Source organism: Geotrypetes seraphini, chromosome 11 (genome assembly GCF_902459505.1).
Source record: "Geotrypetes seraphini chromosome 11, aGeoSer1.1, whole genome shotgun sequence".
NCBI classification, from domain to species: domain Eukaryota; kingdom Metazoa; phylum Chordata; class Amphibia; order Gymnophiona; family Dermophiidae; genus Geotrypetes; species Geotrypetes seraphini.
The window spans coordinates 86,876,787-86,895,059 of NC_047094.1; the positions used below are offsets into that span (position 1 = coordinate 86,876,787).

General features: G+C 45.0%; 1 protein-coding gene across 2 annotated transcripts in view; it reads right to left on the reverse strand.

Annotated features, from left to right (window-relative positions):
* Positions 1–2,075: 2,075 nt before the first annotated feature.
* Positions 2,076–18,273, reverse strand: part of LOC117368826 (DEP domain-containing mTOR-interacting protein-like) — a 57,923-nt gene continuing 41,725 nt past the window's right edge. The window contains exons 6-9 of one of the 2 annotated variants that reach the window (XM_033962560.1): positions 8,605–8,745; positions 8,254–8,324; positions 7,196–7,300; positions 2,076–3,069 (exon numbers count right to left, since the gene is read on the reverse strand). In XM_033962560.1, coding sequence (XP_033818451.1) covers positions 2,944–3,069; positions 7,196–7,300; positions 8,254–8,324; positions 8,605–8,745 — 443 coding nt within the window. In that variant the 3' untranslated portion in view covers positions 2,076–2,943. The remainder of the gene's footprint in view (positions 3,070–7,195; positions 7,301–8,253; positions 8,325–8,604; positions 8,746–18,273) is intronic. The other variant, XM_033962561.1, reaches the window with a different exon arrangement.

The following is an 18,273-nucleotide window of genomic DNA, read 5'->3' on the forward strand; positions in this document are numbered from 1 at the left end:
AATTGCATCTTATCAATATTATCTTTTTCACTTTGTTACTAAATTTAAAAAAAAAAAATTAAAGTGCCTAAATGTCAAAGACCCAACCATCTTTAATCACTTCATGCAATTTCACTCAAAAAGTTTACCAGAAAACTAGAAGCAGACCAAAAATGGGCCTGGTAATGGAAAAAAAAGTAATTAAAAAAACTACTAAAGAAAGTTAAGACATTAATACATTATATTTTTCAGTAATAGTTATATTTGCTTTAATGTTACTCTTACTCATTAACTTTCAAAAGTAATTACTGTCCAACACTGCATGCAGTTGGATTATACAAGAAAAAGGATATTTTCTGTGACTGGGACCACTTAAATGGAACAAATGGGCATTAGATCTCTGAAGACAAGGGAGCTTGGGACTTTTTTAAATAGCAACTGAGAGCTTAGTTACCGAAGCAGTTGTGGCCAAACTTGTATTTTCTGTAAAATTGTCTTTATCCAAGAACAGTTATGTATGTAACTAAAACAGACTAGATTTAAAATATATCTAAACCTAAATTAATATCACTAAGAGGAACATGTCTGGAACTAGACAATTACATTAGACTACTTCATTAAAGGTAAGATATTTGAGCTAAAATTAAACTCAGAAAATGAGGATTCAGACACTTATGTAAATTGTGTCTCATGTTCTGCTTATTCTTGACCTGAGGAAGGCAGTGTTAGTTTTAGACAGCAAGTCAAGAAATGTATTATTTAGCTACATGAAACAGGGAGCAGTGGAGTCTAATAGATATAGATAAATAAGAAAATAAAAATGCAAGATGACAATCTAAATAAGAGGGAATTTGATTTGGACATAGAGAGAGTACCATCTAGACCAGGTGTGTCCAACCTGTGGCTTGAGGGCCGCATATGGCCCCGCAAAGTATTTTGTGAGTCCCCGGTCGAGGGCAATGCAGTGTTTTCCTCTGCTGCCGGCTCCCTCCTGTCTTGCTGCAGCGTTTGCATGGCCCCAGAAACTTTTTTTGGCCAATGCGGCCCAGGGAAGTCAAAAGGTTGGACACCCCTGATCTAGACTTGGCTCCCCAGACTCCTGGGAAACAGCTCCCTATGAAGCACATGGACATCATCATTTCTGTGGAACACTTCAGTGGGCTATAGCTAACGTGACCATTTATTGCTTTGCTCAAAATGGGACAGAACACCTGGATCCTGGACCCTCTCCCCCCTCCGGATTCTATTAAATTTAGTGCAAAATAGACAGCAAATATAAATTTTCAAAGCTGACATTTTGATAACTAAATTTAAAATAAAATCGTTTGTCCTACTTTTGTTGGCTGGTGATTTCATGAGTCTCTGGTTGCACTTCCTTCTGACTGTGCATCCTCTTTCATTTTTCTTTTTCTTTCTCTCCCTGCCCACCCCAAAGCCACCATGCTTCCCCCCAAAGCCAAGCCACCCTGCTTCCCTAATGCACCCTGCTTCCTCTGCCCACCCCCCTCCAACATACCCTGCTTTCCTGACACAGCAACACCAAGGCGCGTGCAGCAACTGCACTGCACAAGCGCCAGGCCTACAAGCCTTCCCCCCCTCCAAGGGGGAGGCTTGTAGGCCTGGTGCAGTGCAGTCGCTGCAACAGGGAAGCAGGGAGAAGGAAGAAATCCTGGACTCCCCCACCCCCCTAAAAAAAAAGGGACATTTCAGGTGTGCTTCAGGATAACAGGGCAAGGTAATTAAAAACAGGATGTATGGTCACGTTAGGTATACATCCATCCCCTCTATTCAGAGAAACTGCATTGCTGCATCAGGTACATTCATGAAATGCAGGCACAGAACAACTTACCTATAGCTGTTAGAGCAAGTGTACCCTTTTCCCCTCCTGAGGCATTTCAAAGGATGGAATTACCCCCATACAACAGCAGGTCCCAGAAATGCCACACCAGTTTTCTAGAGGCAGACCAAAGCTCAATGACTGCGGTCTCATGATTAAATCCAGACAATGTATTGATCTCTAAATCTATGCGTCTTGACTGTATGCCTCTTTTTTCAAGGGGGTACACAAGAGAAGGAATGGCTGCAGCAGTGTGTACTAGCTATTCACAGAAGTAAGGTAAAAGGCTTTTATTATTGCATCTGCTGTTTTTACAAATAGATTTTAGAAAAAGATACAAAGTAAATAGATTTATTTAAAAAACTGTCCCAAAGCACAATTTTAAAATACAAGATAATTTGATATTTAAAACACACTAAATTTTCCCTCTTAAGTTGGCATATTTGCCAGACATCCTAAAAGGTTTTCACAGATGAGGAGCGAGTGGTGCCCTCCTGAAATTTTCCGAGACCTAGACCCTGTGCACAAATCGGGTAGAAGACTTGAACACTCACTCTGCAGGTTGTCATCTGATGCGCTAACAATACTACACGACTTATTTGATCATATTGCCGGTTCATAGATCAGATCATCCGAGTGTTGGCAAGTGGAGGGAGGGTCTTAAGCAATTTCAAAGCAACCTGTTGAGTGGGCAGCAGCAAGGTACGGCTGTTTTGATTCACTCCAGGTATGACCTAGGAGCATTTCACACCAATAGTTGTTAACAGCACTCTACAGACATCGCACCTTGTGGTTGTGGCAGGATTCTACTCATCTGCTATAGCTTTCTGGAACTAATTCTGCTGCAGCATGAAGGCCCACTTGCCTTTCAACGATTATGATTTTTTCACAGCAAAACAGACACTGTCCTTCCCATTCCAAAGAAAAAGCTTTTAGCTGGTAACCTGCAGTGATCGTGTGTTTCAGGAACAGATGTTTCACCTACTTTCACAGCAGCATTTCCCTCCCAGTGGTAATCAAGGGACAGAATGCAATGCAGAGGTCAAAGGCAGAGCTGGACAGAAATATTCTGACTCCTGCTGCTGTAGTTTCCCCCAAGTCTGCCTGTCACCTGCAGCGATTGTGTGTCAATGGATGGCTTCCATAACCTCCATGACCAGTGTCCTTGGGCCAGTCATGATAAGGTTATTGACTGTCTGATAATCTAGGTGTAGCACATAAATCCCATTCACAGAGAAGACAAACTGACACACCTGTGGAAGACAGAGAAAAATCTACAATTATCCTCAAATCAAGGCTGTTCCTGCAAGACCCAGAAGTGACACTGTACATACAGCACCTAGGGAAAGAGCTAGCACTGTGATAATATCTGCCTGTATCCTTAATAGTAAACAGCATGCCCTGAACGCTTACTACTAGGAGCAAAACATCTCTAGAGTTTTGTACAGATGATCCACTAGTGAAACAGAATACTTGCTTTGAGACCAACAGGTTTATGTATTTTCTAGGACTGCACCAGCTTCCAGTGCAGCACTTAAAGTTTGGGTACTTAGCTCAAGTCATTCCAGTGGATAGTTGATGGCAAGTGACAGATACAGTAGGTATTTCTGTCCCCCGAGGGCTTACAAATTAAGTTTTTACATAACGAATTCACCCCTTCCCCCAAAATCGGCACCTTCTGCGAGTACTCTATCCTCTGCCCTGATAGTGTCCAGCGGCCTGTCATGTGTCCCTTCTCATAAATCCGCCCCTTTTAACTTATGGTTCCAGCTCCAAATCCTTCTCCTTTGGGATACTCCAAGCACCGTTGGGTTAATAATTGATAGAAGGGAAGGTAGGGGAAGGGAAGGGAATAGGACTTGTATACTGTTTTTGTGGTCACATTCAAAGCAGTTTGTATATAGTATACAGTGCTCCCCTGTGAATTTGTGGTCGGCGATTCACGGTCCTAGTCATTTGTGATATTTTCTGACCGCAAATGACTGGACAGGAGAGAGCAGCTGGAGAGCCAGCGAGTGAAGGAAATCATCCGACCACCTCTTCCTACATTAAAGTCGGGCCTCACCAATCAGGAGCTGCTTTGACTTTAGTGCAGGAAGAGGTGGTCAGAGCATACAGCAACTGATTTCCTTCACTTGCTGGTGCTCCGGCTGCCCTCTCCTGCCTCCCCTGCTAAAAACTGTATTTGTGTTTTTTCAACATTTGTGGGGATTCCTGGAACGGAACCCCCATGAATATTGGGGGGGGAGGGGGGAGTACTGTATACAGGTTTCTTTGTACCTGGGGTAATAGGAAAAAGCCTAGCATCAACTGAAAGTGGTTATACAGGATGTGGGGGGGGGAGCTGGGGTGAAGTAACATAGTAAATGACAGCATTACAATTTCATGATTAAATTAAAAATGCCTTTTTTGTTAATTCTGGCCCATAGACCTTAGAAGTCCATCTGGTACTGTCCTTAGGTTCCAACTACTGGAGTTGCTGTTGAAGTTCACTCCAGCCTATCCAAACCATCTACTTTGCTTGATTTGGACTATGAATGTTAGTTCATTTATAGTCTCTCATCTACCAGAAATGGTGGAGTACAAGAGAGGGTTAAAACCACTATTCTGGATATGGAGATGTAATAAGCACTCATGGTGTGTGGCTGGTAACCTGGGATCAGGACAAGTTGGTGTGATGGGGGACAAATTTTCCCAGTCTGCCTGTCTTTGTAGGATTACCAGATGTCTGGAAAAACCATGACATGTTTTCTTTTTGAGGACTTGTCTGGGTGTCGAGATATTTTCAAAACCAGACAGTTTGTCTGGATTTTAGAAATCCCCAGCTTGAGGCCACATCTGGAGGCCCTCTGTGCATGTGTGGAGGTCAATGCGATGGCGTCATACGTGACCACGCATGCACACGATGTTCATACACGTACAGAGGACCTCCAGACTTGGGAGGAAGGAGACAGGAGGTTCAGCTGGGGCTGGAACAGGGCAGGGCCAGGTGTTCTTTTTTTTTTTTTTAAAGAGGAAATCTAGCAACCTATCCATATGCAAAACACTGCAGAACTCCAGGTGTTCCTGGAACGGTCATGCAGGTTCTGTTTGTAGAGCAGACTTAAACAAAAACTTCCCTCACCCTCTTTGCAGTATGAAAAGCACTCCCCTCTGCCACACCTTATCTGCATCTAGGGAGATTTGATCATTAAGCATGTAGACAGCTGGGTGGCTGGTGGACATAAGGATCGCTTGATCACTTGCCTGCCTGATGTGAAGGTAATAGACATCGCCTAGATAAGATTTTAGACAGTGTTGGGGAGGAGTGTAACACCTTGGTACATGTGGGTTTCAATGGCATTGGGAAATGTGGCAAGGAGGTTCCAGAAGCTCCCCACCACATTTCCCTATGGTCATTGGTACCAACATATACCAAGACTCTTAAAGTAGGAAGTTAAAATCCAGAACCTCCAGGATAGCATTAAGGAGTGCTTTCTGTTGCACATGCAGGACCCAAGAGACAGGCAGAGCTTCGGAGGCTCAATGCGTGGATAAGGCGATGATTCAAATGATAAACAAAACCCCACAGCTCATAAAATCAAATATCCAAAAACATGCAAAAAACAAAACAAAACTGCAAAACAATGGACAAGAGCCAATAGATTTTCAACATGGAGGAAAAAGCCTCAGAACTCTGTCAGGGAAGAAACCCTTCTCTAACTAGAGAGGGCTGGTAACTTCATAAGCAAAAAAAACCTCCGTCACTGAATCAAATTCTCAAAATAGCAAATTACAAAAACTTTTGACACTATCTTTTAGCATGTGAAGCTAACAAGCTGTCAGCCCAGCCAGTGTTTTGCCTTGCAGCTGCATCAGGGCTTGTAGCAGGCACAGGAATCCATGCTCTGAAACAGCCAGGCAAAAGCTTAGTTCTGCTTAGTCCAATGTCCTAATGCAGCCGTGAGGAGAAATGCTGGTCATCGTGGGCCCGGCTGAGAGCTTGTTTGCTTCACATACTAAATAAGGACCTTGTGAGACTGGGAATCAAAATGAGCAAATGCAAAGTGATGCATGTGGGGAAAGAGAAATCCATACTATAGCTATGTGATGCTGGGTTTTATATTAGGAATCCTCAGCTCAATGTGCAGTGGCAGCTAAGAAACCAAATAAAATTTTAGGAATTCAGGAAAGGAATAGAAAAAAGATGAAAGTGTTAACACCCTTATGTTGCTCATCTCAAATACTATGTGCAAATCTGATTGCTGTGCGCCTCCCCCCCCCCCCCCAAAAAAAAAAAAGGAATTAGAAGATGTACAGAGAATGATAAAAGGGATGAGCAAAGGCTAAAGAAGCTAGGTCTCCAGCTTGAAAGACATGCTTCAGGGGTGATATGATAGGCTATAAAATATTGACGGGAGTGGAGAGGAGAGATGTGAATCGCTTGTTTACTCTTTCCAAAAATATTAGAACTAGAGGGCATGTGATGAAGACAAGCAGTAGATTTACAACAGACTGGAGAAAATATTTCTTCACACAGTGTGTAATTAAACTCTGGAATTCGTTGCTGGAGAATGTGGTGAAATCAGTTAGCTTAGCAGGGTTAAAAAAAAAAGAAGGTTTGGATAATTTCCTAAGAGAGAAGTCCACAGATCATTATTGAGATGACTTGAGGACTGCTTATTCCTAGGATAAGCAGCATAAAACCTGTTTTACTACTTGGGATTTGGGCTGGCCACTGTTGGAAACATGATGCTGGGCTGATGGACCTTTGGTCTGTCCTAGTATGGCAATTTTATGTTCTTACTTCCCTTAAAAAAAGGGGGGGGGGGAGGACAAACACCCCCCCCCAAAAAAAAAAATACCACACCCCCCAGGTACGTTAGCTAGATTGTGAGCCCACCGGGACAGAGAGGGAAAATGCTTGAGTACCTGATTGTAAAACCGCTTAGATAACCTTGATAGGCGGTATATAAAATCCTAATAAACTTGAAACTTGAACTTGAAACCTATGGCACTAAAAGTGCACAGAACAAATGCATGTAGGGCAAAAGCATGATTAGCCTGTGTCAGATGACCTGAGGTTCACCAGCCACATCACTTCTTCCCCACCACACCCTGCAGTAGGTGTTCACATATCACTGCACTTTCACAATATGTTAATCTTCATTTCTAATTGCAGCACAGAGTAATCACACAATAAAACTTCCTGAAAATTGCAGACCCCTGGCAGAAGCAGAGGTTCACTTCAAACAATCCCTAGAACCAGGACTTTACATGCAGTTTTCAATAACTGTATATCAAATCAATAAATCCAATTCAGATAGCTACCCCTACCCCCCCCACCCCCCCCAAAAAAAAAAAACCAGCCCCAAACAAAATGCACATATATCCTAATACCTTCATCCCAGCTGCAGCAGCAGGACCACCAGGATCCACGGCCTGGATGTGGCAGGGACTCCCTCCACGCACCACAAAGCCCCAGCCCACGGCATCCCCCACAATCTACAAGAGGCAGAGAAACTGAAAGTCCCAAATATGAAATATTTTGAATCTATGCATTTTCTCTAAGATTACATCTTATCAGATAGATCTCTTGTGACTGTTCGTAGGTACAAGGACACAGGAGAGAAATATTGTAGTTCTATTCCTCACTCCCACTGTGGCATGCCTGAGGAAACGTAAAATCTCTAAATAAATGCTGCAGCTAGTCAGATCCAAGCCATGACCACATTCATGGAATAGAGGCAAGAATGGCTTAACCTACGGACCAGGTAATACTGTGGCCCAAGGCGCCAGTGCCAAAGCCCAGGTCTGTGACAACACTGGCCTATGTTAAGCTACCTGCATCTAACATTTCCCTTCTGATGCTCTTACTATGTCCTGGCAGGGTATTGCTTCATAGGCCAGCTGCCACAAGAATGGTGCTGTACTTCCCTCCCAACACTGCTGCTTGACATCGACACTGGCATATGAAGCCACATCCTAGGACTAGGCAGTAATGTCAGGAGGAACTGGCTGGGAGGCACAGCATGGACTAGGACAGAGTAGGGCATCGTCATCTCTTGAGCTGGCCCAGGGTAGAGGCTCATGGGCCAGAGACTGGAGAAGAGATGAGTTACAGAACAAACTCACAACCCATTGTGAATTTCCAGAAGTATTTCACATAACTGGCTGCATTAAAAAAAAAAAGTATATAGTGCTGCATCCACAGGAAGCAACTTCAGAAGGAAAGCAGAGGCCAACACAAGCAGCAGGACGGTGCTGATCATGTCCAGCCAAGATTTCAAGAGATGGGTGGGTAGAAAGGATGAGAGGTGCAGACACCCCCACAAAGAATGCCCAGGGGAGTTCACCCCCCCCCCACACACACACACACACATGCCACTGGGTGTGTATTAGAAGCCATATAAGCAGCCACTTGCTCCTGCCCTGATCCCAGAGCTCTGCTCACTTACCGTCAGCATTTTCTTCACATAAGGTGCCCCAGGGGACAATAGCTCATCAGTGGTGACTGGTCTTGTTAACACTAGGACAGAAGTGCATAGCCTTGTAAGGGAATGTGAAAAAACTCAAAATCACAGAAGAGGCACCAGTCAATTAGTGTTACAAAACAGGAAAACCACCAGATAGAGCAGGGACAGGCCCTGTACCACCATCACAATGCATAGGAACATGGATATTAAGTCATAGCACAGTGAAAGGCAGAGGCACAGTACAATCTGTTCAAAAGCAGAGACATGTCACAAATCAAGCAGAATCCAGAACAGAGAAAAGCAAAGCAACAGGCCAGTACTCCTGTGACTGACCTGACTTGGGATTGCATTCAATGCTGGACAAAGCTCCCAAACCGGGAGGGCTAGGGAAGTAGCTGCTGCTAGCTCCAGAGAGAGATGCGACACTGCTTCGCCGAAGAGCTGAGACCAGTTTAATCTCCTTTGCAGGTGGATCTGAAAGGAAAAAGAGTAATTCATAGAAATATTTCTACACAGTTTGTGGCTACAAGGCCCTGTTATGGGAAGCAAAGATTCAGAGCATAAAGGGGAGGTCAGTGGATGAAGTCTAATTAGAAACCAAGTCTATGCTCCCAGTACTAGATCACGTTACTCCTTGATATAGGACACACTGCGGCTGGTTTTAGAAAGGGGCACATCAGTAGAGAATGACATGGGGATATATTACTGCAGGTAGCCACGTAAACAAAACATTTGGGATGTTTACCACATATGCAGGAGCAAAGCTTTAATGGACTCATGGGAAGCCTTGCTCCTGTAGAAAGAACCCCCCCCCAAAAAAAAAAAAAAACTCCAAAAACAAACAAAACCACCATTCGACACCAAATCACCTACCTTATATAGCTGATCAATCTCCACCCCCAGGCCTGCTCCTGGCCTTCTCTATTGGGTCTCCTTATGATGCAACTTTTTTTGGTGAAAACAGGAAGTTGCATCATAAGGAGAGACCCAATAGAGAGAAGGCTTTGGGGGATCGATCAGCTGTATTAGGTAGATAGGTGCTGGACTTTTTGGGAGAGAGCAAGAGCTGAAGGGAAGGAATAAGGGTGATGTACCTGAGGAGGGAGAAGAGAAGGGAAAAGAGGAGAAGCTGAACTAAGGGGATAAAAGAAGTGAAATAAAAACTGAACATAGCAGAGGGGAAGAGAGGGAGATATGGACACAGAAGGAAGATGCTACACATAGGAGATAATAGGAATACAGAGGATTGATTGAACTTAAGAGATGTTGGAATTATAGGGAACACAGAAGTGAAAGATAGGAATGCAGATAGAAGATGGAAGGTGAGCATGGAGAAAGCACAGTTACTTACCGTAACAGGTGTTATCCAGGGACAGCAGGCAGATATTCTTGACTGATGGGCGACGGCACCGACGGAGCCCCGGTACGGACAATTTTAGAGTGATTGCACTCTAAGAACTTTAGAAAGTTCTAGCTAGGCCGCACCGCGCGTGCGCGAGTGCCTTCCCGCCCGACAGAGGCGCGCGGTCCCCAGTTAGGATAAGCCAGCTAAGAAGCCAACCCGGGGAGGTGGGAGGGACGCAAGAATATCTGCCTGCTGTCCCTGGATAACACCTGTTACGGTAAGTAACTGTGCTTTATCCCAGGACAAGCAGGCAGCATATTCTTGACTGATGGGTGACCTCCAAGCTAACAAAAAGAGGGATGGAGGGAAGGTTGGCCATTAGGAGAATAAATTTTGTAAAACAGATTGGCCGAAGTGTCCATCCCGCCTGGAGAATGCATCCAGACAATAGTGAGATGTGAAAGTATGAACTGAGGACCAAGTAGCAGCCTTGCAGATTTCCTCAATAGGAGTGGAACGGAGGAAAGCTACAGATGCTGCCATAGCTCTAATTTTGTGGCCCGTGACAGAACCCTCCAGTGTCAGGCCCGACTGAGCATAACAAAAAGAAACGCAAGCAGCAAGCCAATTGGACAGAGTGCGTTTAGATACAGGATGACCCAACTTGTTAGGATCAAAGGACAAAAACAGTTGAGGGGATGATCTGTGAGGTTTGGTGCGATCAAGATAGTAAGCCAGAGCACGTTTACAATCCAAGGTATGCAAAGCCTGTTCACCTGGATTAGAATGAGGCTTTGGGAAAAAAACAGGTAGAACGATGGATTGATTAAGGTGAAACTCAGACACAACCTTAGGAAGGAATTTTGGATGTGTACGAAGGACAACCTTATCATGGTGAAAAACAGTGAAAGGTGGATCAGCCACCAGTGCATGGAGCTCACTGACCCTCCTGGCAGAAGTGAGAGCTATCAGAAAGACCACTTTCCAAGTGAGAAATTTAAAATGCGTTGTGGCCAGAGGCTCGAAAGGAGGCTTCATTAACGCAGAAAGAACCACATTAAGATCCCATACAACAGGAGGGGCCTTAAGAGGTGGTTTTACATTGAAAAGGCCTTTCATGAACCTTGAGACTAAGGGATGAGCTGAGAGGGGTTTTCCATGGATCGGCTCATGAAAAGCTGCAATGGCACTAAGATGGACCCTTATCGAAGAGGATTTAAGACCAGAGTCAGATAAGGACAAAAGATAGTCCAACACCAATCCCACTGCTGTAGATATGGGATTATGGTGATGTAACAGGCACCAGGAAGAAAACCGAGACCACTTCTGCTGGTAACATTGAAGAGTAGACGGTTTCCTGGAAGCATCAATAATAGAACGGACAGGCTGAGAAAGGAGAGCATGAGGTGCAGTCAGCCCGAGAGATACCAAGCTGTCAGGTGCAGAGACTGTAAGTTGGGATGAAGAAGCGTTTGCTGATTCTGTGTAAGTAGTGAAGGAAACAGAGGAAGAGGTATGGGTTCCCTGGAACTGAGTTGAAGTAGAAGGGAAAACCAATGCTGTCTGGGCCACCGTGGAGCGATGAGGATCATGGTGGCTTGTTCCCTCTTGAGCTTGAATAAGGTGCGCAGCATGAGCGGAAGAGGAGGGAATGCATAAAGGAAGAGATTGGTCCAATCCAGAAGAAATGCATCGGGTTCCAGACGGTGAGGAGAGTAAAGTCTGGAGCAAAACAGGGGCAGTTGATGGTTGTAGGGAGCTGCAAAAAGATCCACCTGAGGAGTGCCCCATTGAGAGAAAATGAACTGGAGAGTCGAGGGGTCGAGAGTCCATTCGTGAGGTTGAAGAATTCTGCTGAGATTGTCTGCTAAGCAATTCTGTTCCCCTTGGATGTAGACTGCTTTCAGGAATAGGTGACGAGCAGTCGCCCATGTCCAAATCCTTTGAGCTTCCTGACATAAAGGACGGGATCCTGTCCCTCCTTGTTTGTTGATGTAATACATTGCAACTTGGTTGTCTGTGCAAATGAGAAGAACCTGAGGAAAGAGGAGATGTTGAAAAGCTTTGAGGGCGTAAAATATCGCTCTGAGTTCCAGGAAATTGATGTGGTGCTTCTTTTCCTGGGTGGTCCAAAACCCCTGAGTTTGGAACTCGTTCAAGTGAGCTCCCCATGCATAGGGGGAGGAATCCGTGGTGATGACTAGTTGATGAGGAGGTAGATGGAACAGTAGACCTCTGGATAGATTTGATGAGTTCAACCACCAAAGAAGCGACTGTCGAAGAGACGAGGTCACAGATATGTGTTGTGAACAAGGATCCGTCGCTTGTGACCACTGAGTCGCTAGGGTCCATTGAGGAGTACGCAGGTGGAGACGTGCAAAGGGGGTGACATGCACTGTGGATGCCATGTGCCCCAAAAGTACCATCATTTGATTTGCTGAGATGGAAGTTTTCTGGAATACCTGCTGACAGAGATGAAGGATGGTGTGAAGGCGGTTTGGAGGAAGAAACGCCCTCATCTGAACAGTATCCAGAATGGCTCCAATGAATTGAAGTCGCTGAGTTGGAATGAGGTGTGACTTGGGTAGATTGATCTCGAACCCCAACAGTCGAAGGAAGGAAATTGTCTGATTGGTGGCTATGTGAACGGACTGAGGAGAAAGAGCCTTGATGAGCCAGTCGTCCAGATAAGGGAAGACTTGAAAATTGTGGGAGCGGAGATAAGCTGCGACCACAATCAGACATTTGGTGAATACCCTGGGAGAGGAGGCTAAGCTGAAGGGTAGCACCTTGTATTGGTAATGATGTTGGTTGACAAGAAAGCGAAGGTATTGTCTGGACATCAGATGAATTGGAATGTGAGTATACGCCTCCTTTAGATCGAGGGAACATAGCCAGTCTTCCTGAGAGAGAAGAGGGTATAGGGTGGCAAGAGATAACATCTTGAACTTCTCCTTGACCAGACATTTGTTGAGATCTCTGAGATCTAATATTGGTCTGAGATCTCCGGTTTTTTTGGGTACAAGAAAGTACCGGGAATAAAATCCCAGGCCTTGCTGGTCTAGAGGAACTGGTTCGATGGCATTGAGAAGGAGGAGGGATTGAACCTCCTGACCGAGAAGGAGGGACTGAGCCTTGTTGGAAGCAGACTCTTTTGGTAGACTTAACGGTGGAGGAGTCTGAAAGTTCAGGGCATATCCGTGAGCGATGATAGCAAGTACCCACTGGTCGGAGGTAATTGCTTCCCATCGAGACAGAAAAACCTGGAGTCGACCTCCTATGGGCTGAGTTTGAAGGCATGAGGGAGGAAGACTGGCAATGTTCTCGAGAAGAGAGTCAAAAGGGCTGTGTAGACTTAGGTTGAACAGCCGGTTTTACAGCAGGCTGTTGTTGTTGACGAGCCTGTTGCTGCTGTTGACGCTGCCTGCGAGGTTGAGGAGGATGAGTCTGAGCTGGGCGAGCAGAAAACCTTCTTTGATAAGAAGGTTGTTGCCTGAAAGGACGAGGAGGAGGAGGTTTCTTCTTGTTTTTCAACAAGGTGTCCCACCTAGTCTCATGCGCGGAGAGCTTTTGTGTGGCGGTATCCATGGACTCCCCAAACAGCTCATCCCCAAGACAAGGCGCATTGGCCAGTCGGTCTTGATGGTTTACATCCAATTCTGAGACCCGTAGCCATGCCAACCTTCTCATTGCTACAGAAATAGCAGTGGCCCGTGACGTCAGTTCAAAAGTATCATAAATGGAACGGACCATAAACTTCCTTAGTTGCAAAAGACTAGAAGTACATTGCTGAAAAGCAGGAAGTTTACGGTCCGGAATGTACTTTTGAAAAGAGGTCACCTGTTGAATGAGATGCTTCAGGTAAAACGAGAAGTGGAATGCGTAATTACCTGAACGGTTGGCCAGCATGGCGTTTTGGTAAAGGCGCTTTCCAAATTTATCCATGGCCTTTCCTTCTCTGCCAGGAGGAACAGAGGCGTAAACACTGGCACCTACAGACTTCTTCAGGGTTGATTCCACCAACAAGGATTCATGGGGAAGTTGTTGCTTGTCGAATCCTGGAATTGGAATGACTTTATAAAGAGATTCCAATTTTCTTGGGGCTCCCGGGATGGTTAAGGGAGTTTCCAAGTTCTTATAGAAAGTTTCCCTCAAGATATCATGGAGGGGCAACTTTAAGAACTCCTTAGGAGGATGATCAAAGTCCAAGGCATCTAAGAATGCCTTGGACTTTTTAGAATCAGACTCCAAAGGAATTGAAAGGGTGTCTGACATTTCCCTTAAAAATTTGGTAAAGGAGGAGTGCTCTGGCTTAGTAGCAGGGTCTTGCACAGATAGATCCTCCTCTTCAGATGAATAATCTTCCTCGGTACCGAGGTGATCATCCGAGTCATCCCACAAGTCAGGGTCCCGTACCGATTGGAGACGGCCCTGAGAAAGTGGAGTCGAGGTGCCAACATGTTTAGTCTTGCGTACCGATTTCCCCGAACGGTTGGAGACGGTACCAGGAGAGTGTAGAACGGTACGGGGCTCAGAGAACGGTACCGGTTCAGAAGTGTCCGGAGCAGAACGTCGTTTCGGCTCCGCTGATAGAATAGGCATGGACATGGATTTGTGCGGTGCCGACAAAGTCGATGTCAATAAAAGGGGTTGATCGACGGTCGGCACCGAAGGCTCACTGGGTACCGACACTGGAGGATTCGGTGTCAACAGAGCCGGGAGCAATTTTTGTAGTTGCTGTTTAAGCTGGACCTGGAGGATAGAGGCAATGCGCTCATCCAACGTAGGTCCCGATTGCACCGGTACCGGTCTTTTCTTGCTCGGTACCTTCGGTGCCGCTCGACGCTCGGGTGAAGTCGATGCCGATGACGAGGCAGTGACTTCAATGGGAGCGGAGCGTTTACGGGGCCGGCGCTCAGTCTGCAGGACTTGGCTCACTGCATGCTCGACTGGTGGCCCTAGGACAGTAGGGGAAGGCTTCTTAGCCGGCTTACCTACAGGGATCGACGTCGGCGATGTATCTGTCGGTGCCGAGACAGTCGGTGCCGATTTGGATGAAGTTGCCGATGTCGATACTGGTGCAACTTCCATGTCGGTGCCGAACAGAATTCGTTGTTGAATTTGTCGGTTTTTTAAAGTTCTTTTTTGTAAAGAACTACAGCGGGTGCCGGTGTCAGCCCTATGGTCCGGACCCAGACACTGAAGGCACCACTTGTGCGGGTCGGAGAGAGATATAGGGCGCGCACACCGCTGACACTTTTTGAAACCCGGTGACGGGGGCATGAAGGGAAAAACCGCTGTAGCAAAATCGAAGCCGGAGGCTTCGATGGTGCCAACAGGCCCCGCCGGGGTAGTCAATAAAAAGTGAAAAAAATAAAACAATTTTTTTTTTTTTACAAACGGTAAAAGAATAAGAAAGAAATAAAATGAAGAGAAAAATACGCGCGAGCGGGAAGGCAAGTGAACAGTTTAGGAAAAAACTTCCAACAGCCGTTGGAAACACGCGTCTTCTTAGCTCCGCGGAATTAAGAAAACTGGGGACCGCGCGCCTCTGTCGGGCGGGAAGGCACTCGCGCACGCGCGGTGCGGCCTAGCTAGAACTTTCTAAAGTTCTTAGAGTGCAATCACTCTAAAATTGTCCGTACCGGGGCTCCGTCGGTGCCGTCACCCATCAGTCAAGAATATGCTGCCTGCTTGTCCTGGGATAAAAGAACTATCAAATGAGCAGAAAACCTAGCAAGTGAATTAAGAAAAGACAAAGGGAAAACAGAAACCAGAGCCTGGGACAAACACATGATTTCAACAACCACCAACCACCATGTAGAAAAAATTGTAAATCACAAAAAAGAAATAAAATGTCAGATTTGAACTGTCCAATGTCGCTCTGGCTGGGGGCCCAGGACAGAAATTTGGGAGGGGACCCCTAAGCCCATGCCTTCAGTTTCCAGCAGGCTTAGGACTCTTGCCAGAGGGTAGTTGCCCTAGTTGCATTCCTCTATCATCATCCTCTGGCATATGCAATCTTTATATTTTTGCACAGTGTAGGAGAAAAGATCTCTTTAGTTCTTTGGTGTTGTACTACAAGGAAGTCGTGGCTTCTTTGGATTTTGGTTTAACTTTGTGTGTATCATTTTTGGATATGTATTTGTCATTTGTGTTTTGTGTGACTGAAGTATTGTTAGCATGAGTTTTCTACAAAGCATGTTGTAGAGTAATTTGGTTTGTTCAGCTTTCCCCGACAGGGATATTTGTGAGTGGGAAAGGAGCAGGGGTTTTGTTGATCCTTCTAATGTATTGTGATTTATATAATGACAGTTGTACAGAATAGTTTTTTATACTTTTAAAGAAATGATTTAAATATAAAATCATAACTGTTTGAGGCTTGAGTGGCTGGGATCAGACAGTGCTGAACTTTGCCCCTATGTCATTCTCTACACATGAGCTCCCAGTTTATCCCACATCCACTCTTCCTCCTGAACAATAATTTTATCTACATCCACCCTGGTAAAAATGTTACCTTCTGCTGCCCTGTACTAATTAGACACTATACAGTCCATCTCACTGCTGCTCCAAGGGGGATGAGCAGGAGTGAGATATGAATATTCATGGGTTTGGTGATCCTGAAAAGTGGGGCTCCAGGGCTGGCTTTATCATTACCCAGGAAGAAAGTTGGTTTTTTTTTTTTTTTTTTGGGGGGGGGGGGGGAGTGTTGGGAAGGGACAGCAGTGAGCAGCTGCAGTCAAACAATATAGATCCTAGCAGCCACACAAATCCCCCAAAAAGTGGAAAACTAGTGTAGCAATATGGTAAATGAGTAGATAGGCCAGCACAGCTCATCAGGTCTACCCAATACAGTAATTAGGGGTTAGCTGCCACTCACTTCTCCCTCTGTATGTGTGGTTTCAGCACTTGCAGTTTTGCTTATTCGCAATTTTTCGCATGCTGACTCCGCCCCAAAAATCATGATTAACGTGTTTACTCTGATAAGTTTGCGTTTACCAACATTCATTCTGAAAATCGCTGCTTCAAATCTTTCACCACGAAAATTGCTTGCTTCCCAGTGTGCACAGGGAAAAATGTTGCTTCCCAGCTTGCATGGAGGGAATCGCTGTTTGCCTGCCATAAGCACTAAAATCTTCAAATAACTGTTGAAGTTATTTGCGGTTTCAATAGTAAAAATGCTGACTCTTACAAAAAAAACAAACCCAAAAAACCATGAACAAGTTATTTGCAGTTTCTCCATATTTGCGGCTATGTTCCGCCCGCATCCACCGCTAATACAGAGGGAGAAGTTATGTTTTGAGCAGAAGTTTCTTCAGTATATGCCAATCCCATTCTCTTGCTTTATAGCTTCATACAACCCGAGATTGTGGGTTCAAATTCCACACTGCTCCTTGTGACCCTGGGCAAGTCACTTAATCCTCTGCTACCCCAGGTATAAATTGCGACCCCACTGGGACAGACGGGGAAAATGCTTGACGTAATTCCATTTTGTTTTCAGTTGGTCTGGGAAAAATGACTACTACTGTGTACTTATTTCCAATACATTGAAAGCTGTATGCAGCGCTGTACATTTAATACTAAATAGACTATCCCTTCTCAGAAGAGCTTACAATCTAATATAGAAAGACAGATAGAACATCTTGGGTTTGGGGAGTTTCTGGTAGAAGGAACAATACAATGGGCATATGGAAAGCAGCTTAAAGTTGGCTTTTAGTTTGTATTTGAATACTGCTAGAAAGAGCATGATGTATTGACTCTGGCAAGAAAGAAGTCTTGAGTTGGCACTGGAGGTAGAGGGTACAGATAGACTTACCTGATGAACAGAATTCATGGGGTGGGGGGGAGGGAGAGATGAGTGAGAAGAGATTCAGGGCCTACAGAGTGAATTCACTTGTAAGGTCAATAAGAGGAGTTTTGAACTGTATTCATAAATGGATGTAGAGCCAATGAAGCAACTTCAGGAGGTAATGTGAATAAGGCCCCTCCTATAGGAGGGGTCTTAAACAACCTGGGCCAGAGACTTAAGCCCCTCTGTGGCATATTCCTAGTATGTCAACTTTCGATTTTTATTTAAGTAACTATAATTACCCTCCTTTTTTGTTCTTCCCTTTTATGTTTTTCTCTTTCCTATCTAAACATTGTAACTTTTCCCCTACTTATCCTCACAATTCTTGTACGTTTTAACCCATAACAAAGATTGATACATGTATGTATTTTGTATGTTAAATTTTAACCCATAGCAAATGTTAGTTTATATGTTAACACCAATTTTTTTATTTGTATATTTTACGATGTTGTACATCGCCTAGCAATTTAAATAGGCGATTCATTAAGAACAAATAAACTTGAAACTTGATGCACTGGGAGGGGAAGGTCGCAATTTTGAAGAGGTGGGCCTCCCAGGATGCACTGGAGGGGAAGGTCACCATTTTGAAGAAGTGGGCCTCCCAGGATGTACTGGAGGGGAAGGTCACCATTTTGAAGAAGTGGGCCTCCCAGGATGCACTGGAGAGGGGAAGGTCGCCATTTTGAAGAGGTGGGCCTGCTGGCTAGAGGGAGTAGTCAAGGGTGATGCAGAGAACTGAAAAATCTTGGCGAATCTGGAAGATGTACTAAGCCAAATCGACAGTTAAAGTGATAAATTGCCAGGACTG